This window comes from Phocoena phocoena, chromosome 8 (assembly GCF_963924675.1).
Source record: "Phocoena phocoena chromosome 8, mPhoPho1.1, whole genome shotgun sequence".
Lineage (NCBI taxonomy): Eukaryota > Metazoa > Chordata > Mammalia > Artiodactyla > Phocoenidae > Phocoena > Phocoena phocoena.
This window is the reverse complement of record NC_089226.1, coordinates 101,077,593-101,101,945: the sequence shown is the minus strand read 5'-3', so window position 1 is coordinate 101,101,945 and position 24,353 is coordinate 101,077,593. Positions and strand designations below refer to the sequence as shown.

Below are 24,353 nucleotides of genomic sequence, written 5' to 3'. Positions count from 1 at the left end.
AGAAAGTCGTTTTTTTAAAAAAAAGCTTTTTCTAGGTGGGTGGAGCGTGAAACTGCCACGTCCTTGTCGGTTTAGTCCAAGAGATCACTCGCAACAACAGTAGATGTCTGGGTTTTGTTTCTGTCTTTTTTTATTATGAAAAAACAATGTTAAGGGGGAAAATGTGGATTAACAGGCGGGATCCCTACCCTTGTTTTCCTTAGAAGACTTGTTTAGTGTTTTATCAGACGTCTGTTGTAGTTGTAGATGGAAAAGCTTGTGAGAAAAACAAACACCACATGGAGCCTGTAAATGTTATTGCACAACCTGTAAAGCATTCTTGGAAGTGGCCAGTAAAAAAGGGTTTTACCATTTAAAAAAAATGTAACTGTGTCATTGTTTACATCTGTAACTTTTTCCTCCCCTGTTCTCATTACAACATTATGGCAAAAATGTAGGCACGGTAGCTTCCAGTTTTAGAATAAATAACCATTTGGATTGAATTCACCCTCTCTCCTGTCGCTGCACTGACTGGGTAGAGTGTGTCATTGGGGGCTTTATTTCTGATGCTGCTCCTCAAGTTGTACTGGGTTCCAACCAAGGTTGGCTTTCCTCTTTCATGGCTTTTCTCCCTTCCTATTCTGCCATGCTTTCACCTGGGAACCAGCCATACCTTCACTCGGGGTCACTCGGGGTTTGTTGGCTTACTTAAGTGCTTGCTTTTTTACTAAGAGCTTGAGCCGTTGGAGTAGAAGAAAATAAATGATAACTCATGACCTCTGTGTATTTGGCCTATACTAAAACCAGTTGGATGCTTGAAGTTAAATGTAGGGTTCCATTTAGGAGCCAGATTAAGTTTATTCGTAATTACCACTTAAGAGGAAAAGCCTACTTATTCAACAGAAGATGTTTGATGGGGATTCTTTCCTAGTGACTATGTAGAATGAGAAGGTAACTTTGACAAAAGCACTACTGCATTACTAGCACCGAACTGATATTGATTGTAACTTCTGATAAATGGTCAAGGACTTATTAAGGCTGGGCTCCCACAGGCTTATGACATCTAGTGTTTTGAAGTAGTGGTGATACAGGTATAGTTACTGCTCTAACTCCTCCCTCTGTACATGATAGAGATTCCCACCCCAGGGGCTTACAGCTTTGGGCCCAAAGGCTATCCTTGATTTCAGTGTCTGTCCATTCTCTAGGGTATTTAAAGTTACTCAGTGTTACAGCTAATAATTTAAAATGGTTATTTATAGCTCATGCCTTGTCTCTAGTAACCTCTAGACCCCCCCCTTTGCCCCCAGCTAGGGCTGCAGCCATTCACCCCTAATCTGATGCGTATGAAAATTGAACGTGTAGAAAAATTGAGCAGAGGTTGCTTTTTTTTTTTTAATAACCTAATTATCAAGATTACATTTATTGAGCACTTCTGCCTTCTTACCAAGCCTGAGCTGATGTGGGCATTTTCACTTACCCCTCTGGAATTTGCCCATCACTGTAATACCTTAGGAAAAGAGAAAGATTCTTTTAGTGCCTTCTATGCCCTGCTTGCCATTTAAGCATGTATAGTACAATCGTTGGATATCTGAATGCCTGTCATAGGCCAGACACTGACAGGATGCAGGGATTAAACAGACTTGATCCTTAGAGGAGTTTTCAACGGGCACTAAGAACTAAGCAGGCTCCTGAACAGAACGGGGTAGGTCCCCACTTCAGGAGGGCAGCCAGGTTACTTTCCTTGGTTTCTTCCTCTCTAGGATGAGGGAATTAAATATCTCCAGGGCCTATTAGGGCTCAGGAATTCATCAACAGCGGGGAAGCTGCTATTCCTGAAGGTGCCTCAAGTTCACTGGGTACTCCTGGAGCCTGTGGAGACGTCCATAGGAAACTTAAGTTCAGTTCCTGGTAGAACCCCCTTTATTCCTTTGGTTTCCTCACCCCCTTCTGCAAGGCAGCCTCTAGCAGCCGACCCTACCCACAAGTGTATCCCAGGACAAAGCACGACCCAGGCTTGCCCCGGGAAGCATGTGTCACTGGGTAGGGGGTGGGGAATCTTGACAACCCTTGAGGAGCAGACATCCTGAGACTTACTTTCTCTGCCTTGGCCCTGGTCCCACCTCCGTATGTGTCTTTCTTTCCCTTGGAAGGTAACGGCTTCTGGAAAGGTATGCTGGCGCTTCATAAACCTCCGCCAAGTTTGAGTCCGGGAGGCGCTCGTGAGACAAACCTCTGGCCGGGCAGCTTGGTGGACCACTACTAGGGGTGGTAGGCGCACCAGGGGCGGGGACACTGCTCCTGGCGGATGTGACAGAAGGGGCCTGAATGGGAAGTGGGAGAATAGCAAGCCCCAGTTCTAACAGGAAGCCCAAACTGAACAACTAAGGGCTTATCCAACTCCTAGGGAGAACAGGAAGCGACCAAGGAACAGCGCCCCAAGCCGAACGGTGCCGGGCATTGTCCTCACACTTCTGTTTCCGCTCCAAGGGAGTCTCTACTAGGCAAGATAACAGAGACCTAGATTCTCTCATAAGTTCCACGCGACCGGCGCCTACTGCTGGCGTGCTTGCTGGGACCCCCTTGTCCCATGATCCTTGGCTATAGTCGCCAGGGCGCCTTCACCTGGATCGGGTGGACGTCGGCTTCCGGTCTCCGGGGTGGGTATCGAGTTGACGAGGGTAGGAGCAGCCATTTTGAGACAGATGAGCACGGAAGGGACCATATTGAGAACTCTGGATGCCTGGGGCCGCCATTTTAAGTATGGGCCCAGCCGAGAAGCCCTGTACGGTGAAACGCTGTGACATGCGGCGGCCATATTGGTGCGGATCCCCTTGGCGGCGGCCATCTTGAACGGAGACCTGCTGTGGGCGTCGCCATCTTAGAAGTAAAACGGCCCCTTCCCAGGAACTGGAACCAAGCTCCTCCCCTCTCACTGGGTACCTCCTGTGTGCGACTGCCCTTCGGAAGCCCTCCCTAAGTCCACCCCGTTAGGTCTGTTTTCATTTTCACTTGTCTTCATTGCACTCGTGTGTGTGTGTGTGTGTGTGTGTGTGTGTGTGTATGCTCTCCGTAGCCTCTGAGTGTCTGTCTGTAACTTAATTCTTCCACTTGAGACGTTCTCTCATGCCCGCCATCCACCCTAACCCGGTGGATCTCCGATCCTAGACAATGTCTAACCCGCTTTGACTGGCCCTGTTCCCTGGTTATGGCAAGCTTTTCCACCTGCCGCACCCACACCCAAATCTATTGACTGATGATCCTATCCCCCAAGAACGGTAACACAGGAACTGTCCTCTGAGACTCTGGATGACTTTATTCTTCAAATGGCTTTACACTTCCAATAGTTCCAGGTGAGACTGAGAGCAAGCACCCAGCCCATCCCTCTCTCCATTGTCTGAGCGGGTCACAGAGGGAAGCGGGCAGGACGCTGGCGCAGAGTCTGACAGCCCTTCTGTGGGTGGAGCTAAGGGTACCCCAAGTCACGGGGTGCTTTGGGTCCGCCTCAGTGGGCGAGGAAATGGGGTCGGCAGATAGGTGAGGGAGGACCTTGTGCTTCAGCTAACCTCACAGGGTTGGGAAAGGGCTACGGATGGGATGCAGGGACCGTAGTGGGCTCACCACAGTTCCTGACATAAATGAGGAAGGGCCCGGGAGAGAGAAAGGTGAAGAGTTGTCAGGAGGGACAGGGCAGCTCAGAGGAGGGCACAGAAGAATTTCTTCTCCCGGAAAGGGTTCTCCGAAGTGGGCACAGGGGTGATGAGGGGATCCTCACAGGCGTGGGCATCACAATAAGTCATCAGGTCTGCTGCTGCCTTGGACACCTGGGGCACAGCCAGGAGGGGAACTGTTAGCCAGAAACCCTGAAATGGACTGCAGCCGCCCTCCCCAAATGGAAAATCTTTTGCCATCTCTAGGGCTCCTTAAGACAGCCTTCTCTTCCCTCATCGCCCACAGAGACCTGGGGCCAGCTCTCCTTACAGATCCCAAGACGACTCCTGTGATCTCACGGAGTCAATGAAAGAAAGCATCTCTTATCCTGAGGTTTGGGAACCTACGGTACAGGCTGCCAACTACTGGAATCCAGGGCCCCACCCACCTTTATCCGGCACAAGCTGGCTTCAATCTTAAGCTGTTCCACCATCTTGCGGGCTTGCCCAATACTCATAGTGCTGTTCACAGGGGTCTCCCCTTTCATCCTGGAGAAGAGAGCTCAGAGCATGATAGGGGGCCCTGCACAATCTCAGCTGAAGGCCCTCCTCTGTGCTTACTCCTCATCAACCTTTACAAGGGCGGGTCATATGCCCGAATATTTTACTCCCCTCTTATCCCCAACCTCCGTGGTCTTTCCCATTCCTGTCTTCCTCAGCTAAAGAAATGGAGAAGTGGGATGAGATGCTCCCCAAACTCCTACATGGCCTGGGCCACAGATCATTAAACATATAAATGATTTAAGGCTTCCGAGCCCTCCAGTTATGTGTGTTCCCAGCTCTGAAAACCACAACTAGAAAGAGGCCCGCCCTAATGAACCCCCACCTGCCCCCTTGAGCCCCAAAGGGAGAAAAGCAGGATGCTTGCTACTCACCTGAGGCCACGGGCAGCGACAGTCCTGGGGAGAAGGATCGTGGGGTGCACCAAAACCTTCTGCCTGAGATGGGTGCCCCACCTTGCAGGGAGTTGCAGCTGAGAGTATCTGACGCAGCAGCACAAGGCCACTGGGGAGGGTCAAGTCAGAGGCCAGTGGAAGGCTGGTCCCAGTTTTTGCAGCTCCAGCACTGGCTGTTACCTGAAAGATGAAGGATGCTAGAAGGAGCTGCTCAGATCCTGGCACATACCAACTGTCTGGCCAGTGGGGGAGCCTGGCTGCTGCCTGCAGCCCCTGTGCACGCCCCCACTGTTACTGTCTCACTACCTGCCCCTCCCCCATTGCAGGCATTCAGAGTCTGGGCTAGAGACCTCCCCAAAGGAGCTGGAAGTAGCTGAGTCCCAGGTAGATTCCCCCCTCAAATGGGGTGGTCTGGACCTGTGACAGCCCCTGCAGTGGAGTCAGTACTGACTGCGTGAGACCCTGCTCATTTGAAAATCTGACATCAGCTGGGCAGTCGCCCCCTCCATCCCTCCTCCCTCTACTCTGACACAGCATTTAACACCTGAATCTTCACTTCTCTCCCAGGGACCCTCCATTCCCCATATCCTGGAAAATGTGATGAGCTACAGGTATCAGCTTCTAGATCACCACTTTAACGTTCTAGCTACAAGTACTCGAGCAGAAGGTCCAGGGGCAGCGAGGTCCATCAGGAAGATGTCTAAAGAAATGGCAGACCAAAGAGAAGAAGGAGCAGCTGGGGAAAGAGAGGCATGCAGAGATCAGATCAAAGAATCGGACAAAGACGAGGTAGAGGGGAGAGTCGGTGGGTGTTTCTGGAAATAGATGGGCTTCCTGGGTGTGTGTGTGTATTGGCTTGAGATTGCCTCCCACGTCTGCAGTGTTGTGCTTGGTGCTGTGAGATGTACGCAAAGATGTACACAACACTGATCCTTCTGAGGGATCTTATTTGGGGTGAATAGACATATACAAAATAGAAAGTGCCACCCGCCAAAACCTAGTCTAGATAATGCGCTGTGGGGACTCTGAGGGAACGTCTAGTTAGGGTCGGAGGAGGTCGATCACGCATCGTAAAAGCTGGAGACAAAACACGGGCCTGAAATGCTACCGCTCTTGTGAATAGGGGACAGCCAGCCCGCTGGCGCAACGCGCAAGATGCACAGGTACCCGCAGATTGCAACGTTCTCGGGGCGAATGCTCTCTGCCTTGGAAACCCACAGATCCAAGGAGCTGTGGGCAATGAAAATCAGCGCCAGCTGGATGCCCGCCTCTCCCCCTCTTCGGGGGTTAAATGGCGGATAGTGAAGGTGTGGGCGGAGGGCCGTGATTGCGGCCTCGAGGGGCGGGCTGAGGGATCCTGCTGACTCATATCTGGAGCATATCTTGGGGCCTGGAGGGAGGCGCCTGTCCCCTTTGGTTTTGGTATCCGGAGGGTAACGGACCGCAGGAACGGACAGTGCCGGCGCGAGGAGGTAGGAACTTGGCGGCCCGGAAGGCCCCGCCCCCTGTGCCGGGCCCCGCCCCAGACGAGCCCCGCCCCCAGTGCTACAAAGGGGGCCGGCGAAAGGGGGAGGGACTTCCCCGGGAGGCGGAAGTGCCTTCTCGCGGTTGCCCGGGCAGTGCGCGGCTGGTGAGTCTGCATCCCTGTGGCGGCCCGCTGGCCGGTTTCTGTGTTGCTGCGGTTGGGTGGGGGCTCCGGGCGCCGCGCCCACCGCCGAGCCAGAGGGAGCTGGCGGGGAGCGGCCGTTGGCTGTAGGACGCCCTGCCTGGAGTGGGGCGCGGCCCTGTCTGAGAGCGACTGCAGCTCCAGGAGGAGAGGAGAAGCTCAGTAGGGAATTGTGGCTGCGCTGAGGTTGCTGGCTTTGAGTCGGGCTGTGCGACCTTAGGCAATCGCGCGTGCTCTCCGTGCAGCCACCTCGCAGTGTGGAATCGTGTCATCGTGTGTGTAAAACCGCCTTGGAAGAATTCTAAGGTGCTTGTCCTCTGTATGTTACGTATTACTATGAATGCCTGTCAAGGTGGTTGTCCCAGAATCAGGTGACTCGAGGATGGGTTCAGCTGAGGAACTGTAGCACAGGTGGTGGAGAGAGCACAGTGGAGGAAAGGAAGGGATAATTGGCTGAGAACCGCAATCAATTGGAGAAAGGCCATATGAAACAAAGACTTTGCTATGTCTTGCTATCTCTGGTTCCTCAAAGCCAGTCCGGTAAGCTTGTCCTTTTTGTCCCCACCTCCCCCGTGAAAAGAGCCATTCCCTCCCCTTCTCTGTCTTTTTCCAGGAACCACCAGCTGCGTCATCCCATGGCCAGGGGTGGCGTCCAGGTGGCAGAGCACCTAGGAACTCAAGGCCTGAACCCGGGGCCAGACCCCCTGCACTCCCCATCATGGTCAATGACCCACCAGTACCTGCCTTACTGTGGGCCCAGGAGATGGGCAACGTCCTGGCAGGCCGTGCCCGCAAGCTGCTATTGCAGTTTGGGGTGCTCTTCTGTACCATCCTACTCCTGCTCTGGGTGTCTGTCTTCCTCTATGGCTCCTTCTACTATTCCTACATGCCGACAGTCAGCCACCTCAGCCCCGTGCATTTCTACTACAGGTGAGAGGGGTCTTCTATCAAAGTAGAGGAATCCAGTGAGAGAATTGCTGCAAGGACCCTTGGAGCTTATTCAGGTCAACCCCCTTATTTACGGAGGAGGACACTTGAGGCCAGTGTGCTTATACTGATTTCTTTCATAGCCCAGGGTTGGGGTAGGTCTGGGCTTGTAGGGCTCTAGGGTCCTAGTCCTGTCTCTGGTTACTGGAATCTGGTTAAAAAGAAGAAAAAAAAAAATCCCTCTCCTAGATTGTCATTATGAGGGTCAGTTCAATTTAGGCTGGATCAGACCTCTCTCAGGGCCACTGTAGACTTTTGAGCCAACCCAACCCCTTGGGTCATCTCAGAACTAATCTGGCCTTCAGTAGAGGAGGTATTAGGAAAGCAGTAGTTTGCCTTTTACATGACTTCTTCCCACTCCCGGATAGTCTGCTGCAAGAGAATTTATGGAAACACAGGGTGTCTGGGTGCATAAACTTCCAGAGTCCTACTTCCCTACTTCTTGCCTGGGGCCTCAATTCCTTCCCATTTTACAGACCCTGCCAAATTTCCTCTCCTTCTTTTTAATTTTATTTTTTTTTTGCGGTACGCGGGCCTCTCACTGTTGTGGCCTCTCCCGTTGCAGAGCACAGGCTCTGGACGCGCAGGCTCAGCGGCCATGGCTCACGGGCCCAGCCACTCCACGGCATGTGGGATCTTCCCGGACCGGGGCACGAACCCTCGTCCCCTGCATTGGCAGGCGGACTCTCAACCACTGCGCCACCAGGGAAGCCCGTCTCCCCTTCTTTTAACAATGACCACAGGACCAATCAAGAGGTGCTGACAAGGGCACTATTATCAGTGGTCCAAAGTTTTGTTTTTTTTTTTTTCCCTGTCCTGAGTCCGTGGTCATGAGCTGTAATTTCTAAGGCAGAGCTGCTTAAACTTTTATTTATTTTATTTTATTTTATTAATTTATTTATTTATTGGCTGCGTTGGGTCTTCCGTTGCTGTGTGCTGGCTTTCTCTAGTTGCAGCGAGCGGGGGCCACTCTTCGTTGCGGTGCGAGGGCTTTTCACTGCAGTGGCTTCTCTTGTTGTGGAGCACAGGATCTAGGCACGCAAGCCTCAGTAGTTGTGGCACACGGGCTTCAGTAGTTGTGGCTCACAGGCTCAAGAGCGCAGGCTCAGGAGTTGTGGCTCACGGGCTCAGCTGCTCCGCGGCATGTGGGATCCTCCCGGACCAGGGCTCGAACCCGTGTCCCCTGCATTAGCAGGCGGACTCCTAACCACTGCGCCACCAGGGAAGCCCTGCTTAAACTTTTAAGAGGCATGATGGCCTGGCCCCTGGCCCAGGTTCAGCTTATGAAAGCTATGGCCCTTCCTGCCATAAAAACCTATATATATGCCCATGTGCAGTTTTGCCTACAATCCAAAGGGTTCGTGAGCCTCTTAAAGATCGTCTGTGGATCCCTTTGGAGGAGTTTTCTCAAACTAGGCCCCAGACCAGAATTCCTAAATCAGAATTTGGAGGAGTGGGACCCAGGGATTTGCATTTTTATCAGCTCCCCAGGTGAGTCTTTAGAAAGACTTAAGTCCGAAACTATTCAACTAAGTGTCCATAGGTTCCCATTTAAGAATGTCTGCTCTAATGAAAGGAAATAAATGGAAGTAGCAGGAAGAGAATTAAAGACTCAGTCTGTTGTCTTGAATCTCCTGGCTGCATTTCTTCTCCATCTGTCTCTATAACAGAGAAGCGTGCCCATTCTGGGAGAAGGGATGGGGGATAGGAAAGGGAGGCGTAGGGGCCAAGGAGGTGTGTGGACAAGTAAGGCAGACTCTATAACTTAGCAGAGTATCATCCCCATTCTCATTTAGGACCGACTGTGATTCCTCCGCCTCCTTACTCTGCTCCTTCCCTGTTGCCAATGTCTCACTGGCTAAGGGTGGACGTGATCGGGTGAGTATGGGAGCTGAAGAGAGGTTTCATTAGAGCTTTGATGACTTGAAACAGGAAGGCTTGAGGAAGACCTGGATGTCAGGGACCGAGTAATAGAGACTAAAAGGAAGGCTTTCAGGGAAAAGGGAGGTTAAAGAAAAATTAAAGTCCAAATGAATTGTGTGGATTATTCTTTCCTCCTTCTTAAATTGTTTCAGCCAGGCCATATCTACTAAATGAGGTGTATTTTAGATCTAAATGAACCTAAATTAACAGATCAGCTATCTCACAGAACTAGGATGGGATCCACCCAAGAGTTTTGAAAGTATGTTAAATTATCAAACCGTTGACAGATCTGTGTAACCTGCCATTACAAAGGGCACTGTGCCAGAGGACTGGCCAAATGCCAGTATGCCTTCAACAAACCTGGAAACCCTGGGGAATGCAGAATGGGAATGCATCCCTCTCTGTTAGGCAAGCTGCTGGAGGCTCTGAAAAGGGTAGGATCCCAGAACACTTCAGAAGGATCCTGGAGGATCAGGGGCATTTCTGATCACCGGAGTCTTCTGAGTTGTCAGCAATGTAATAAGAAGTCATCAGAAATCAGACTTATTAAGAGTTTAAATACCATTTGAAAATGATTTTTCGAAAATTGTACTTGGGAGGATACTGACCTAAAGATAAACACAGGATAGAAATAAACGGTCACCCTGAAGGGAGGAGTGTAAACTGTAGAGTCTGGGGCCCCCTGGGGTTGACAATACAAATAACCTGGGAGACTGTGTGTCCTGTATCCTGTGACATCTTCCAGTTTACTGCCAGGGTAACACTATCCAGAAAGCTTACCAGGTGGGATGAGTGGATCCCAAATGGAGATTTCAGAGTGGTGAAGTGGGGAAGGGAATTCCCTGGCGGTCCAGTCGTTAGGACTCCACACTTTGACTGCCGAGAGTCCGGGTTCAATCCCTGGGGCAGCTTCACAGTGTGGCCAAAAAAAAAAACTGGTGAAGTGGAATGTTGGGCATTGCAAGACGGGATTATCATTTTAGTTCTGCTACTCAGGAAAGTAACTTGGAGATTATTATAGAATGTTCTGTAAAAACATTGGTTCAGTGTGTCTTTGTGGCTTAATAATAATAATAAATGGAATATATTGAGAGGGGACTAGAAACAAAGCCACAGGACGTTTGCACCTGGGACGCTGCATGCATTTGTGTGGCTGCCCATTGTAGGTCATAATGGTTGGTGACGCAAGGAGCCTAAAACAATCGGGTACCAGGCTGCCGGATGAGGAAGGAATGGAAGGATGAAGGGTGAGGCCCGAGTCCCTGATAATTAAAGCAGATTGATCATTTCATTCATTTCTAGTGAGCATTTTTGAATGAATGCATGAAATAATGGGTCTTCTCCGTGTGTAACGCCTTGTTTAGAAATAGAAGATGTGGTCCTGCTTTCAGGGAGCTCGCAGGATTGACAGAAATCTATACATTGCATTAAGTAGCAAAGATGCGGATTCTGCATTTCAGGAGAATTTGTGAAGAATTAGCAGGTGTGAGACCATGGGGATGGCGAGGCTCAAAGTGGGCCTTTTAGGGAAGGGTGAATGCTGCGTGGGAATGGAGGAGACGGGGAACCCGCCCACCAGGCAGACAAATGTGAACAAAGGCAGGACTCATTCACAAGATTCTGGTGTTAGATCTTGTGGATGCCCTCGGAGGAGATGACATAATTACTGGTTTAAAAAGAAAAAAATATACATATATAAATCTTTACTGAGGTATAATTCACATAGCGTACAAGTCACCCTTCAAAATGTACAGTTCAGTCGTTTTTAGTATCTTCTGAGATGAGCAACCATCTCACCACAATCAATTTTAGAACCTTTTCATCACCGCAGAAAGAAACCCATAGCCACTACCTAGCAGTCACTCCCCATTTCCGTCCTGCCCACTCAGAGAACTACCTATTTTAATGTTTCAAAGAATTCAGTGAAGCAACTGGCTTAGATTCATCTGGCCTCTACAGGCGGGTAGGAATCTCATGGAATCCATTTTTGTCAAGACGTAATTCAGACCGAAAATAAGAATCTGTATAAAGAAAGACTTCCATCAGTGGTTTTTCACCTATTACCCTACGGATAAAATGCCCAAAGTACCCTCATAGCCATATCTAGATTTTGGAGCTAGTACACTATTAGGGTTAGGGGAAAGATTTTTCAACTTCTTTTTTTTTTTTTTAATCCACTCCCTCTTTGGTTAAAACCAGAAGCTTTACCATCACCCCTGTCATCCTTATGTATCACCCTAAGGGGGTCATGCATAGGACAAGCATAGCTGAATATAGGATTAGAGGAATATAGGAACAGTCAGGAAAAACTAGGGTATGTTTGGTGGTACATCTTTAACCTTTTGAGGTTAATCCCAGTGAAGAAGACTTCCTGTGTGAGTCTCAGGGTTCTACCAACAGAACCAAGATAAAGGACTCAGAATGACATAAGATGGTCTTGAGTGACAGTGACTGTGTGACAGCTGGCTAGGGAGATGGTGAGCACTTCTGGCACTCGGTGAATTAATAATGTAAGTGAAGGTAGGCTGGGTCCGGGGGGATGGCCTCACGGGGACAGAGAGACCTGAGTCACAGATGGCCCAGTTGGCAACAGGACGGTTCACTTTGGGAAGAGAAATGTGACACAGCCTTTCTCGAATAGAGTGATTCAGTAGAGCAGACAGGATACTGAAGATCTCAGAAGTGGGAGGGATCCAGCCACCAGAAGGGGGCAGCACTTTCTTGGGACCAGAGAGATTGAGAGGCCTGTTTTGAGAGCGGAGGGTTGTGGCAGTGTTTCGAGGGGAAGCGGGGGAGGTGGTACAGGGGCAGCGCAATTAAAAAAAATTTTTTTGAAAGAGATGGGGCTACCTTGGGCAGGTGCTGATGTATGGACAGCCGTACCGCGTTACCTTAGAGCTTGAGCTGCCAGAGTCTCCTGTGAATCAAGATTTGGGCATGTTCTTGGTCACCATTTCATGCTACACCAGAGGCGGCCGAATCATCTCCACCTCTTCACGCTCCGTGAGTGTTCATTCCTGGCCTGTCTAGGAGGGTGTGGAGAATGCTGACAGATGTCAGAGTATCTGGGTAGGGCTTCAGGAGAAAACATCCCAGCTCTGAAGTCACAGACACATCAGGATAGGCAAGAGCTGTCAGTTTACCACACCAGACAAACACCCCCTAACATCTGATGAGCATGGCCAGCTTTGGGGTAAAGTCTGAAGAGTAGAGCCACCCTGAAAACGGGGGCTTCTATGGAGCCAGGCAAGCCTGGCCTTGAATCCCCACTCAGAAACATGCTAGCTGAGGGGCAATTTACTTAACCCCTTAGTCATGAAGTACTATAAGTGAATATAGTAGTAACTCCCTCATAACAAGACTAGTTTGGATTCAATGAGGAAATAGTGGGTGTTCAGTAAATGTTAGACTCCATTCTTAATTATCAACAGAACCATATCATGAAGCAAATCCCTGAATGTCCACATGGGGAAAAGCTTCAGATGGTACACTGGAACATACAGTCTGTTCTGGATTATAGAACCATTTGGGGGGAAGGTAGATCAGAGACAGTGTGGGGCTTCACCTAGGAGGGTTTCTTAGAAAAGGGGGCTTTGTTGTATTGGAATAGAGACACGTGGCCGGCTAGGGCAGGGCAGGGGTGTCATTCAAGTGTTTGCGACGGTTGGGTCAAGACATGGGTTTTGGGGGCATGGTAGGAAGTGAAAGTGAGGGAGCAGGGACCGGGGAAGCAGCAGCCTTGCTAGCCTGCTCAGGGGTGGTGGAGGGGCGGGCGCCCGTCCCCAGCCTCTCCCTCCTGGCCCTGGCAGGTGATGCTGCATTACCGTTCAAACCTGCTCCAGATGCTTGACACACTGGTCTTCTCTAGCCTCCTGCTGTTTGGCTTTGCAGAGCAGAAGCAGGTCCTGGAGGTGGAGCTGTACCCAGAATACAGGGAGAACTCGGTAAGGGGGGAAGGAGGACTAGGACACGGCCCTCCCCACAAGCCCAGGATTTTACCTGAGGAGCTTCTGGGCTCGGTCAGGAGGGACAGCAGTAGAGGCTGGAAGCGGGCCTCAGGTTGGCCTGGTAAGAGTGACAGCGGCAGGATCCTGGCCTGACGTGCTGCCACCACTGCCCACCCGCCCGCAGTATGTGCCGACCACCGGGGCCGTTATCGAGATCCACAGCAAGCGCATCCAGCTGTACGGGGCCTACCTCCGCATCCACGCCCACTTCACTGGGCTCAGGTGGGGAAGCGCCGCCGGGACCTGGGCAGCTCTCGTGGGGCCGTCCTTAAGTGAAGAGGGTCCTAAGCAGAGGCGCCGGCTTTTACGGCTTTTACTTAGGCCGCAGACTCTCAACCCTGGCTGCACGTCAGCATATCAGGTCCCTGGGGGACTTTAGAAAGACACTGATGCCTGGGCCCCACCCCAAGACCAGGATTTGTTAGGGTCATACCAGGCCGTCAGACCTTTTGAAAGCACCCCAGGGAAAGGTCATGTGCAGTCAGTGTTGAGAACTGCTCTCTTGAACACGTCGGCTCAGTGGGCGGGAGGCAGGGGATGCGGCCCAACTCTAGCCAAACTGGTGAATCGCTCTAGAAGTTATTTCTGGGAAGTGAGAAGGCTGGTACTCCCTGGTAGCTGCTACTCCCCTCCTATCTGCTTCCTGCTTCAGGTACCTGCTGTACAACTTCCCGATGACCTGCGCCTTCGTTGGTGTCGCCAGCAACTTCACCTTCCTCAGCGTCATCGTGCTCTTCAGCTACATGCAGTGGGTGTGGCGGGGCATCTGGCCCCGACACCGCCTCTCTCTGCAGGTCGCAAAGGACCCCTTTCCTCTCCCTGTCACAACCCTTCTTTGGGGAGTGGGCAGGAACATGTTGGGGGCTGGGGCTGAAGGGCCCTGATCACCGGTGAGGGAAGGCAGTCCTTGCTGCTCAGGAGTTTGCCCCCCTACAGGTGAACATCCGAAACAGAGACAGGTCCCACAAGGAAGTCCAGCGGAGGGTCTCTGCCCATCAGCCAGGTAAAGGTGATGGCTGGGGGCTGGGTGAGGAGGCTCCTGCGCCGTCCAGTATGAGGCTTTAGGTGCTCACATACCAAGCTGAAGGTCAAGGCAAAGGCTGAATGGGGTGAAGTTGGCACTGCCATCCAGGTGCAGCTGCCCTAGCCCTGCCCTGTCCTCTACCCCCTTTGGAGGTACAGGGCCCCAAGGCCAGGAGGAGTCCACTCAGCTGTCACCCATTACAGAGGATAGTGAGAGCCGGGCAGATCCCTCGGAGCCAGGTAAGGTGCAGCAGCCCGACCTCCTTCCTGACTCCTCTCAGCCCTCCCCTTCAGCCTCCTCCAGACTGACCTCTGCCCTCCTCCTGGGGCTGCAGAAGGCCAGCTGTCTGAGGAGGAGAAACCAGATCAACAGCCCCTGAGTGGCGAGGAGGAGCTAGAGCCCGAGGCCAGTGACGGTGAGGGGCACTCTGCAGCGGGACCTGGGTGGACTGGGGTTGGCCTGTGGCTGGGGAGAAGGCCACGTTGGGTTGGGTGGGGGCAGGAGCCCCTGGTCTGGAATTTCCCATTTGGGATTTCGTTTCTCCTTCCCCTGGCCCAGGTTCAGGCTCCTGGGAAGATGCAGCTCTGCTGACGGAGGCCAACCTGCCTGTTTCTGCCCCTGCCCTTGCCCCGGAGACTGTGGGCAGCTCTGAACCCTCCACAGGCACTGTCCGACAGCGCCCCATTTGCTCTAGTTCCTGAAGAGAATAGGGCAGAGTCCCCACACTCCAGCCCTCTCCCCCCCCCCCAAACCTTTCCCTTTCCGGGGCTCCCCCAATAAACTCTTTTCATGCCAGCTGCCTCCCTGACTCTGAACTGGATTCAGGGCCATTTGAAAGCGTGATGTTCCCCAGGCATCCCCCACCCCGATTGGAGGAGGTTGTCTTGTCAGGGGCTACTGATGGGGAAGACCTCCAGACCCTGGACTGTTTCAGGCACAGCTGTTTCCATTCATCAGCCTAGGACGTCCAAGGAGCGAAAACCTGCCCACTCCATCCATGTGACTCTCATCTCCCTCTGGGGAGGGGGATAGCATAGGGCGGGTCTGGAAAGCTGGGATACATCATTCTGGCCTCTGTACCCCTCCCTTTCTCAGTCCATTGGGAGGAAGAAGACAGGAAATGACTGCCATGGATGTGGTATGATTTTTTACTGAAACAGCATTTTGTAGCCCAGGCCCCATGCTGTCCACAGCTGTTTTTCTCTCTGATACCAGCCAGGTGGCCCCATCCTTTGTGTTCCCCTCCTCACCCCCTCACATGACTTCAGCCTTTGGATTCTCAGCTCCTGGCTGCTTTCCACATTCCACTGCTCTTTCAGAACCCAGGCATCCTGGCCTCCAGCTGAAACCGCTGCATGTGGCTTCCCCCACCCCTGGCCCCGTGACTCAGGCCCTCTGAAGGGACCAGCCCTCTTCTTGGCACTCACTGGGGAGGGGGGCAGGGGAAGGGGGGCCAGGTGGTGACATCACAGTTGAGGGGTATAAAAGCTTTGAGCCAAAACAGAATTGAAATTGAAGACACTGAGAAAACCTGACTGCGCAGCCTGTGCTCCTGGGGACCTCTTAGGACCCCCGGCCTGCTACTCACTGCATCAAGGCCTACCCACTGGTAAGGCGCTGCTTGTGAGTCAGGGAGGTGGGGGGGCAGGCAGGGACAAGGACTGATAGGTGGGGAGGGAGGGTTCCAGGGCCTCTGTGTCCCATCTCTTCTCCTTTCTCACCTCCATCTCCTTTCTGGGTTTCTGCATGTGTCACTGACTGATTGATACTTATTTTACTTAGATGGTTTCTCTGGGTGGCAGCTGGGAACTATCCCACCTTCCTTCCCCAGGCTGCGCAAATCATTTACTCCTCTTCTCCCCTCAGCACTCAGTTTATTCATCAACTGTTTCTCGTGCTTCACGCATTGCTGGTCGCACACTTCTCTCTGTCGGGTCAGACGACATTTTATTCTTTTTCGCCCAAAACCAAGCACATAGGCTGTTCAGAAGTTGGATGACAAAGGGGTGTATCGTCTCATTTCCACCTCTTTCCTGTTCTCCTCTCGGTCCCTGTTCGGTCGTGTTTCCCTGTCTCTAGAGCTTTTGTTGAGGGAGGGGGGCCTGCAAGGTGTGAGGGCTGGCCGGCCTTCACCCTTACCCCTCCTTCCCTTCCAGACCCCATGCCGGGAAATCCCCGCCTTCTGTGGCTCCTGGCTGTCACCTTCTCCTTGGTTCCCAGAGCGCAGCCCTTGGCGGGAGACGCGGAAGAAGAGGAGCAAGATGAGACACCTCTGCCGGCTGTCCCCTGCGACTACGACCGCTGCCGCCACCTGCAGGTGCCCTGCCAGGAGCTGCAGAGGGCCGGCCCGACGACGTGCCTGTGTCCCGGCCTCTCCAGCGCCACGCAGCCGCCCGACCCGCCACGCCTGGGGGAAGTGCGCATGGAGGCCGAGGCGGGCCGCGCCGTGGTGCACTGGTGCGCCCCCTTCTCCCCGGTCCACCAGTACTGGCTGCTGCTTTGGGAAGGCGCCGGGGCTCCGCAGAAGGGGCCCCCCCTCAACTCGACGGTCCGCCGAGCGGAGCTGAAGGGCCTGAAGCCCGGGGGCGCATACGTCGTCTGCGTGGTGGCCGCCAACGCGGTCGGGGAGAGCAGCGTGCCCGGGGCCGAGGGCCTCGACGGCGCGGGCGGCCCCGCCTTCGGGCCCTGCGGCCGGCTGACCGTGCTGCCGAGGCCACTCACGCTGCTGCACGGGGCCGTGGGCGTGGGCTCGGCGCTGGCCCTGCTCAGCTGCTCCGCCCTGGTCTGGCACTTCTGCCTGCGCGAGCGCTGGGGCTGTCCCCGCCGAGGCCGCCCGAGCGGCGCGGGACTCTGAGGCCGCCCGGGGGCCTCTCCGGCCAAGCTAAGCCTGGCGCCGCTCCGGGGGAGGTGGCGGCCCCCGACAGACGGCGGGATGGAAGGCCGGGCGCTGGGCCCCCACTGAGTCGGTTCAGGCCCCAGACTTTCCACTCTGCCCCGAGCTTAGGTTTAGGAGTAGAGGAGGTCAGCAAATTTTTTCTTAAGGGACCAGAATAATTTAGGCTTTGTGGTTCCAGGGGATAAAATCGAAGATATCATGTAGTTCTTACACAACCATGTAACCATTTAAAAATGTAAACATCATTCTTAGCTCTTGGGACTTACAAGTCAGGCCCTGGCCAGATTCGGCCCGTTGGCTACCGTTAGTCTACGTCTGTCGTACAGCCTCAAAAGGGCCCTGCCACTATGGGTGGCTTCCGTGGGGTTTTGAGAATAAGCTGCTGCGGTATGGGAGTTTGGGGCTAGAGACCACTCCTTCTCCTTCTGCCTTTTTGTTTAGATAGTGAGGATGCGCGCTGAGTTAGAATCTGCCTGTGTCTGAGGCGGGTGGAAATAAATGACTGACATGGGGTGGAGCAGAGAAGGACTGCCCAAGCTGCTGTCTGGGACAAGCTTGCGGTTTTGCTAGTAAAATTATAATAATAATAATACAATAATAGCAAAGGATTCCCCCTCCCCCATTTGTGTTTATTGTATATTCACTGTAACGACATTAAAGGAGATGTAAAAGGAAAACATTTTCAACTTTCATGATCCTTTTCAGTTCCTCGTCCACACACCGATTTTTCGGAGTAGTATACATACTTTCGAGTTTATTTATTTATTTATTTATTTTTTGCGGTACGCGGGCCTCTCACTGTTGTGGCCTGTCCCGTTGCGGAGCACAGGCTCCGGACGCACAGGCTCAGCGGCCATGGCTCACGGGCCCAGCCGCTCCGCGGCATGTGGGATCCTCCCGGACCGGGGCACGATCCCGTGTCCCCTGCATCAGCAGGCGGACTCTCAACCACTGCGCCACCAGGGAAGCCCTCGAGTTTATTTTTAAATTAACTGGATGTAGAAAAGTCGAAGTTGCTACACAGTTTATTCCTCACTTTTACTGATCTTATAACCTTTTCTCAAATTATAAAAGTAACATACAAATTTCTGTACTGAAGAGGATAAAATGAAAGTTCCCCTCCTCCTCAAGAGGTAATTGCCTGTAGCAGAGCAAATTTTTCTCTAAGCAATGCAAATACTTTTTTTTCATTCAATATATTATGGACAATGTTCCATGTTGGTAAATCACAGCCTCCTTAGTTATGTGAAAGGCATAACTTTCCACTGGAGGATGCTCCTTAACTGGCAATAGCCTTGGCTCTTTGTTAGAACATTTGTCTTCAGCGTTTGCTATGGACAGCCTTGTTTGTTTGTGTATCCCCACATGTTTGTGTACTTCCGTAGGGTACTTACTTGGAAGTAGGTGACAGAGGTACAATTTAATCATTCTTCTATTATTGGAACTCTAGAATAAATTTAGAACACATTTGTTATTTTGAATACACTCACCACATTGCCATGAATACTTTGTCTTTTTAATCTGATTCCTGTATTTCTCCGCATTTATTCATTTACAAATAATGAGGGCCTACTACCTCACTTTTTTGTTGTTTTTTTTCCCGTACTTTTTCTTCCCTACTGTCTTACTATTAAAGACGCGCTTTACATGCTTTCGTACTTAATCTCTATCACAGTCGTTCTAAGAGATGGTGTCACCTTTTCACAGATGAGGAGTTTGAGGTTCTAAATGGTTTGAAGCTATTCAGTACAAATAAGGAGGTGAGTTAGGACTTCTCGACGCAAGTTGCCCGACTCCATAGCTGATCATTCCACCGCAGAGAGGCAGCACAGCCTAGCAGTTCCAGCACGCACACTGCGTGGGTTTGAATCCTAGCTCTGCGACCTTCGGTAAATTATCTCATCTTTCTGTGTCTGCTTCCTGTGACTAATAATAGTATCTACATCATATGGATTGTTGTGATGATTAAACATGAATTAACCATATAAAATTCTCCAGTGCATATATTATCAATATCAGCAACTTATTATTCTGCCTCCTAAAAAACATTTAAAGTGAGCTTTAACTTAAGGGACCTAACAGCCTAGGTAGTGGCGGCGGGCTAAGTAATCAACAAGACTACACACCAGGGGGACAAATGCTAATGGAGTAAATACCGGGGCTGGGAGATGGAGAGGGGGTGGTCAAGGCAGGCTTCCTTTAGAAAGCACACCCAGGGACTTCCCTGGTGGTCCAGTGGTTAAGATTCCGCGCTTCCACAGCAGGGGGCGCAGGTTTGATCCCTGGGGACCTAAGATCCCACATGCGTGCGGCCAAAAAAAAAGGAAAGAAAAAAAAGAAAGCAAACCCAGGGTCCAGTCCGGAAAAACAACTGGGAGTTAACCAAGCCCACAGAAGAGGCAGGACATCCCAGACACAGAGGGACGGGTATGTGCAAAGGCCGGGAGGAGGGAGAGTTTTGCAATCTGCACAAGTTACCCTCAAGTGGTGAGAGATGAACCCCGCACCAACTACCAACATTTACACAGTATAGTCTTGCCAGGCACCTAAGGTTGGTGCTATTGTTATCCTCACTTTACAGATGGGACATCAACGAAAGAAAGGGTAGGAGGAAGCCAGACTACCAGCATTTAAGTTTCGTCCTAGGTGACTGAGGTGTCATGGAGAAATCTTAATCAGGGAGCTGATGACAGGATCAGTTATTGTGTTTTGCAAAGATCCCTTTGGCAGTAGCGCGGAGGACAGCTCAACTGCCGGAGAGGATGAGCAGGTCAAAGGGTGTGCACATTTCTATGGCTCCTGATAAACACTGCTAAATAATTTTCCAACCGGTTGCGCTAAGGGGCCATATCGAGAGCTGTCTTGATTCGCCCAAGGGTTTCAGGGCGGCATCGCCCTTCTACACCGCTGCGGGGCACCCGGGCTTGGGCGGGGGAGTGTGAGCTGCCTCCCGGGCCGCTACTCCTACGCCCCGCCTGTCCCTTCAGCACCAGGTCCTGGCAGCCGGGCCAGGCCTGTGTTTTCTGGCTCTCTGCGGCACCCATCCACGACCGCCTCCACGTGACCCAAACAGATTCGGGCACTTCCGCTTCCTCTAGGCTTTCTTCTCGTCGGTGTCCAGGGCCGGTCCGGAGCCAGTGAGTGAGCGAGCGTCCGGCTGGGGCCGTAGGGGGCGGGTTTCCGCGCCGGCGGGGGACGCCCCGCGCTGACCCTCTCCGGCCTTCTCGTCCCCTCCAGGTCCCCGCGGAAGCGGTGGTGGCGGCGTCATGGCGGAGCTGACGGCTCTGGAGAGTCTCATCGAGATGGGCTTCCCCAGGGGACGCGCGTAAGGGAGCCCCCTAACACCCGTCCGCGGGGGTCGCCGACCTGTCCAGGCCTTTACCCCAGCCTGGCCTCAGGCTCTACGCCCCAGCCCGACCATCGCCATGGCTCGTGGGCGCTATTCACGGTGTTTCTGCCCCCAGGGAGAAGGCTCTGGCCCTCACAGGGAACCAGGGCATCGAGGCTGCGATGGACTGGTGAGCGCTCAGACCGGGTAGCAGGTGACTGGGGACTCCTACGAGGCGCAGCCTGAACATTAACCTCCCTCCCGACTTTCCCTGCCAGGTTGATGGAGCATGAAGACGACCCAGACGTGGACGAGCCACTAGCGACCCCCCTTGGACATATCCTGGGACGGGAACCCACACCCACTGAGCAAGGTGGCCCTGAAAGTCCTGCTGGAGGGACCCAGTGTGATTATTCAGGAGGGCCTGAGGAGGAGGACGACCGGGTGATAATACTGATTGCTTGTTTGTAGGACCTGAGTCTGTTGTGGGAGAAAGCAAACCCGTTTTGACTGAAGAGGAAAGACAGGAACAGACTAAGAGGTATGAAGAACGAGCTCACGTTTCTGAGGCTCCTCCTCCACCTCTCCCCAGAGGTGTTTGGGACTGGGTTCCCGGATTCTGTTCTGAATCCCTTGTTAATAAACACACCCTCCCAATTTATATCCATTTCTCTTGAACTCTTTCCTCTGCAATACAGGATGTTGGAGCTGGTGGCCCAAAAGCAGCGGGAGCGTGAAGAAAGAGAGGAGCGGGAGGCACTGGAACGGGAACGGCAGCGCAGGAGACAAGGGCAAGAGTTGTCAGCTGCCCGACAGCGGCTACAGGAAGATGAGATGCGCCGGGCTGCTGAGGAGCGGAGGAGGGAAAAGGCTGAAGAGTTAGCAGCCAGGTCTGGGTGCTGGGGGTGTTGGCTAAGAGATGAGAAAGGAATCAAGATTTGCATTGTCAGTGTCTGACCTACTTTCGTTCTGTCTGCATTCCAGACAAAGAGTCCGAGAAAAGATCGAAAGGGACAAAGCAGAGAGAGCCAAGAAGGTAGGTGATTGGGTACATACTGAGGGTCATGAAGTAGGGGGACTAGTAAATCCCCTTTTCTAGCTTCAGAGGGAAGGGTTGGGCTTAGTGCCTGATTGTTTAACTTTGTCCTCCAGTATGGTGGTCATGGGGGTTCTCAGCCATGCCCACCAACAACAGAGCCAGGCCCCGTTCCCTCCTCTCCCGGCAAGGAGCCTCCCACGAAGCGAGAGTATGACCAGTGTCGCATACAGGTACTGATTCCGATTCCTGTCTTGCTCCTGGGACCCTTTGTTGGCTTGTAAGGCACCCAGCCCAGCCCAGAGCTTTTTTCAGTTACGTTCCCTTTGCCAAACCTCTCCTGTCTTTGTAAATGACTTTTGAAATCCTACCTCCTCTGCTCTTAGGAAAGATATCAAATTTTACTTGCCCCAGTCTTATATAAATCTATCTCTCTTTCATATTCAGCAGTTAACTTCTTGTTCATCGTATTTTCATTTGGCTTATTATACAGCTATTTGCACGATGTGGTACCTATCCAGATATTTTGTGTAATCTTGTCTTTGTTTTCCTTAAATTGTGAGGGAGCTAGGAGCCTCTCTTTTCAGTGTTCAGTAAAGCCAAGCATAAGTGGTTGTTCATTAGCTGCTTTAAATAGTAATTATGCTGGTTCAGTCTCTCTAAGAGGAAGGAAAAGCCAACTTTGCTCTTTTCCTTTTCCTTACCTGGGCACTTCACTCAGTTTTGACACTCACAATTCTGTATTTCTGTCTTGCCTTCCAGGTCAGGCTGCCAGATGGGAGCTCACTGACCCAGACATTCCGGGCACGGGAACAGCTGGCAGCTGTGAGGCTCTATGTGGAGCTCCACCGTGGGGAGGAGCTAGGAGGGGGCCAGGATCCTGTGCAGTTGCTTAGTGGCTTCCCCCGGCGGGCCTTCTCAGAGGCTGACATGGAGCGGCCTCTGCAGGAGCTGGGTAGGACACGTGGGACCTGAAACCAGGAGGGGGATAGGGGACATGCCTGAGAAAGGAAGGGGTGCAAAGAAGGGACTTTGTGGATATAGTGTGAGGCCAGGAATTTCGGGGGGCGGGGAGGGTGGGCAAAAAGCAGATCTTTTGGTTCAAACCTGTTTCGTTCCGTCTTCAGGACTTGTGCCTTCTGCTGTCCTCATTGTGGCCAAGAAATGTCCCGGCTGAGAGGCCTTTATCCCACCGTCCTTCTCTGACCTCTCTTCATCTTTGATAAAGCACTGACATTACCTTCCTAATAAATAGACCCTCTGAGTTCTGTATGTGACTGACTCCTTCCTGAATGGCCGGGAGGGACAAAAGGAAGGCTTTTAGAACAGACCCTATGCTTCCTCTTAAATTTCCACGGGAGACTTGTTTCTAATCTCTGGGTCTGATGAGTTGCTTGGGAGGTTGAAGGGGAGAGGTGCTGGAGTGTGGGGTGTACGTTGGATAGCATCTTTTGCTCCTATGGGTAAGGCAGTACCTAAGCCTGAAATCCTTAGTAGCTATGTGCCTTGACTTCTTTAATTAAGCCTAGTCTCTTCTTTAGTAAACAGGGATAATAGTGCCTGTTAATTGGGGTTGTGGGGGCTTACATAATGCTGATGTAAGGTGCTTTGGCACCGTGCCTGGCACCTGGTAAGTCCCCAATTAAGTATTAGCTACTAGAAGGGTAGTTTTTAAAATGTGGCCATTCGGGCTTCCCTGGTGGCGCAGTGGTTGAGAGTCCGCCTGCCGACGCAGGGCACACGGGTTCATGGCCCGGTCCGGGAAGATCCCACATGCCGCGGAGCGGCTGGGCCCGTGAGCCATGGCCACTGAGCCTGCGCGTCCGGAGCCTGTGCTCCGCAACGGGAGAGGCCACAACAGTGAGAGGCCCGCGTACCGCAAAAAAAAAAAGTGGCCATTCACAGTGAGAGGAGCCATAGTGTGACCTTCACAACTGCATCTCTTCTGCACTAAAAAGCATTGAGTACTTAATATACGCCACACAGTTTTAAGTGCTTTGTATGTATTAACTGAGATATGAAGGCAGTATTATCTAGCTGTAGGTACAATGATCCCATTTTAGAGACTGGGACACCAAAGCACATGACTTGTCCAAACTGACACAGCTAGCAAGTAGCAGAACCTGGACACATCTCTGGGGAGCGTGACTCTAGGGCTCAGGCTCTGAACTGCCAAGCTCCCCTTGCGCTGCTGCTGCTCACCTCGTCCTCGTGCTCCCTCGGACAGCTGCTGACCTCCCTCCTCTCATACCCCGACTAGGAAAGAGGCCACAAGTAAACTGTAAAGGTCGCACATGACAAATGTGCTCAGCTTACGACTTCACCGTCTAGAAGCTGAAAACTGCACCAATGCTCATACCTGGGTTTACACCTCAGTGTTACCAAGCTTTATTTAATACAAGCAGGCCCCCCCATCCCCCATCAATTGCAATCTTGTTTGGAACCACAGGACATAAAATAGACAAAAGGGGAGTGAAATGGTTGATTTCGCTGTAGGGCGGCCACCCCACTGATAGCTTTATCTCATCCCATCAGTGGCATCGGCAATGGACCCTGTAACGGATTCAGAAATTGAAAGCCACTACAGTGAAAACCTTGTGGGAGGAAAACCCCAGTGCATTTAGTGAGAGGCTGCCCTGTGCCTGGCACTGCACTTTACATTCCTAAGTTCACCGTTTTACAACTCTCAAGATAATTGTCACCATTTATTTATTTATGTATTTATCTGCACTAGGTCTTAGTTGCAGCACTCTGGATCTTCGTTGCAACATGTGGGATCTCTTAGTTGCGGCATGCGAACTCTTGTTGCAGTACCTGGGATCTAGTTCCCTGACCAGGGATCGAACCAGGGCCCTCTGCATTGGGAGCACGGAGTCTTAGCCACTGGACCACCAGGAAAGTCCC

At 52.1% G+C, this 24,353-nt stretch overlaps 4 protein-coding genes across 6 annotated transcripts; 3 read left to right on the top strand and 1 right to left on the bottom strand.

Moving 5' to 3' along the window:
* Positions 1-3,270: 3,270 nt before the first annotated feature.
* On the bottom strand, positions 3,271-5,859 carry GNG3 (G protein subunit gamma 3). The gene is made up of 4 exons (XM_065881412.1): positions 5,750-5,859; positions 4,562-4,762; positions 4,076-4,175; positions 3,271-3,800 (listed from the first exon to the last, which is right to left on the bottom strand). The coding sequence occupies exons 3-4, from the start codon at positions 4,172-4,174 to the stop codon at positions 3,672-3,674; spliced, it is 228 nt and encodes a 75-aa protein (XP_065737484.1). The 5' UTR covers position 4,175; positions 4,562-4,762; positions 5,750-5,859; the 3' UTR covers positions 3,271-3,671.
* Positions 3,484-14,990, top strand: BSCL2 (BSCL2 lipid droplet biogenesis associated, seipin). Of its 3 annotated transcripts, XM_065881411.1 has the most exons (12): positions 3,484-3,513; positions 5,150-5,371; positions 6,862-7,178; positions 9,032-9,113; positions 12,018-12,161; positions 12,968-13,102; positions 13,290-13,387; positions 13,818-13,959; positions 14,102-14,168; positions 14,342-14,428; positions 14,524-14,604; positions 14,748-14,990. In XM_065881411.1, exons 2-12 carry the CDS (start codon positions 5,183-5,185, stop codon positions 14,888-14,890), a joined length of 1,485 nt encoding a protein of 494 aa, XP_065737483.1. In that variant the 5' UTR covers positions 3,484-3,513; positions 5,150-5,182; the 3' UTR covers positions 14,891-14,990. The 3 variants fall into 3 exon arrangements, with proteins under 3 accessions (XP_065737483.1, XP_065737482.1, XP_065737480.1); XM_065881410.1 differs by lacking the exon at positions 3,484-3,513 and having other exon boundaries at positions 5,279-5,371; positions 14,348-14,428; XM_065881408.1 differs by lacking the exon at positions 3,484-3,513 and having other exon boundaries at positions 5,279-5,371.
* A 747-nt stretch (positions 14,991-15,737) lies between these two features.
* LRRN4CL (LRRN4 C-terminal like) lies at positions 15,738-17,043 on the top strand. Its single transcript, XM_065883172.1, has 2 exons — positions 15,738-15,798; positions 16,346-17,043. The coding sequence occupies exon 2, from the start codon at positions 16,351-16,353 to the stop codon at positions 17,041-17,043; it is 693 nt and encodes a 230-aa protein (XP_065739244.1). The 5' UTR covers positions 15,738-15,798; positions 16,346-16,350.
* A 3,115-nt stretch (positions 17,044-20,158) lies between these two features.
* On the top strand, positions 20,159-22,721 carry UBXN1 (UBX domain protein 1). Its single transcript, XM_065881747.1, has 10 exons — positions 20,159-20,222; positions 20,323-20,410; positions 20,550-20,603; positions 20,692-20,798; positions 20,885-20,954; positions 21,112-21,303; positions 21,398-21,449; positions 21,566-21,682; positions 22,212-22,404; positions 22,577-22,721. Exons 2-10 carry the CDS (start codon positions 20,352-20,354, stop codon positions 22,624-22,626), a joined length of 894 nt encoding a protein of 297 aa, XP_065737819.1. The 5' UTR covers positions 20,159-20,222; positions 20,323-20,351; the 3' UTR covers positions 22,627-22,721.
* The last annotated feature ends 1,632 nt before the right edge of the window (positions 22,722-24,353 follow it).

What these genes read in the sequence shown, in the direction of transcription:
- LRRN4CL (XM_065883172.1), top strand. Translation starts at nt 16,351, where the DNA reads ATGCCGGGAAATCCCCGCCTTCTGTGGCTCCTGGCTGTCACCTTCTCC.
- BSCL2 (XM_065881411.1), top strand. Translation starts at nt 5,183, where the DNA reads ATGAGCTACAGGTATCAGCTTCTAGATCACCACTTTAACGTTCTAGCT. An exon ending in AAGAATCGGACAAAGACGAG is followed by an intron (nt 5,372 to 6,861) that starts GTAGAGGGGAGA and finishes GTCTTTTTCCAG; the next exon opens with GAACCACCAGCTGCGTCATC. An exon ending in CTAAGGGTGGACGTGATCGG is followed by an intron (nt 9,114 to 12,017) that starts GTGAGTATGGGA and finishes TACCTTGGGCAG; the next exon opens with GTGCTGATGTATGGACAGCC.
- GNG3 (XM_065881412.1), bottom strand. Translation starts at nt 4,174, where the DNA reads ATGAAAGGGGAGACCCCTGTGAACAGCACTATGAGTATTGGGCAAGCC. An exon ending in CCAGCTTGTGCCGGATAAAG is followed by an intron (nt 3,801 to 4,075) that starts GTGGGTGGGGCC and finishes GCTGTGCCCCAG; the next exon opens with GTGTCCAAGGCAGCAGCAGA.
- UBXN1 (XM_065881747.1), top strand. Translation starts at nt 20,352, where the DNA reads ATGGCGGAGCTGACGGCTCTGGAGAGTCTCATCGAGATGGGCTTCCCC. An exon ending in GCTGAAGAGTTAGCAGCCAG is followed by an intron (nt 21,304 to 21,397) that starts GTCTGGGTGCTG and finishes TCTGCATTCCAG; the next exon opens with ACAAAGAGTCCGAGAAAAGA. An exon ending in AAGCAGAGAGAGCCAAGAAG is followed by an intron (nt 21,450 to 21,565) that starts GTAGGTGATTGG and finishes TTTGTCCTCCAG; the next exon opens with TATGGTGGTCATGGGGGTTC.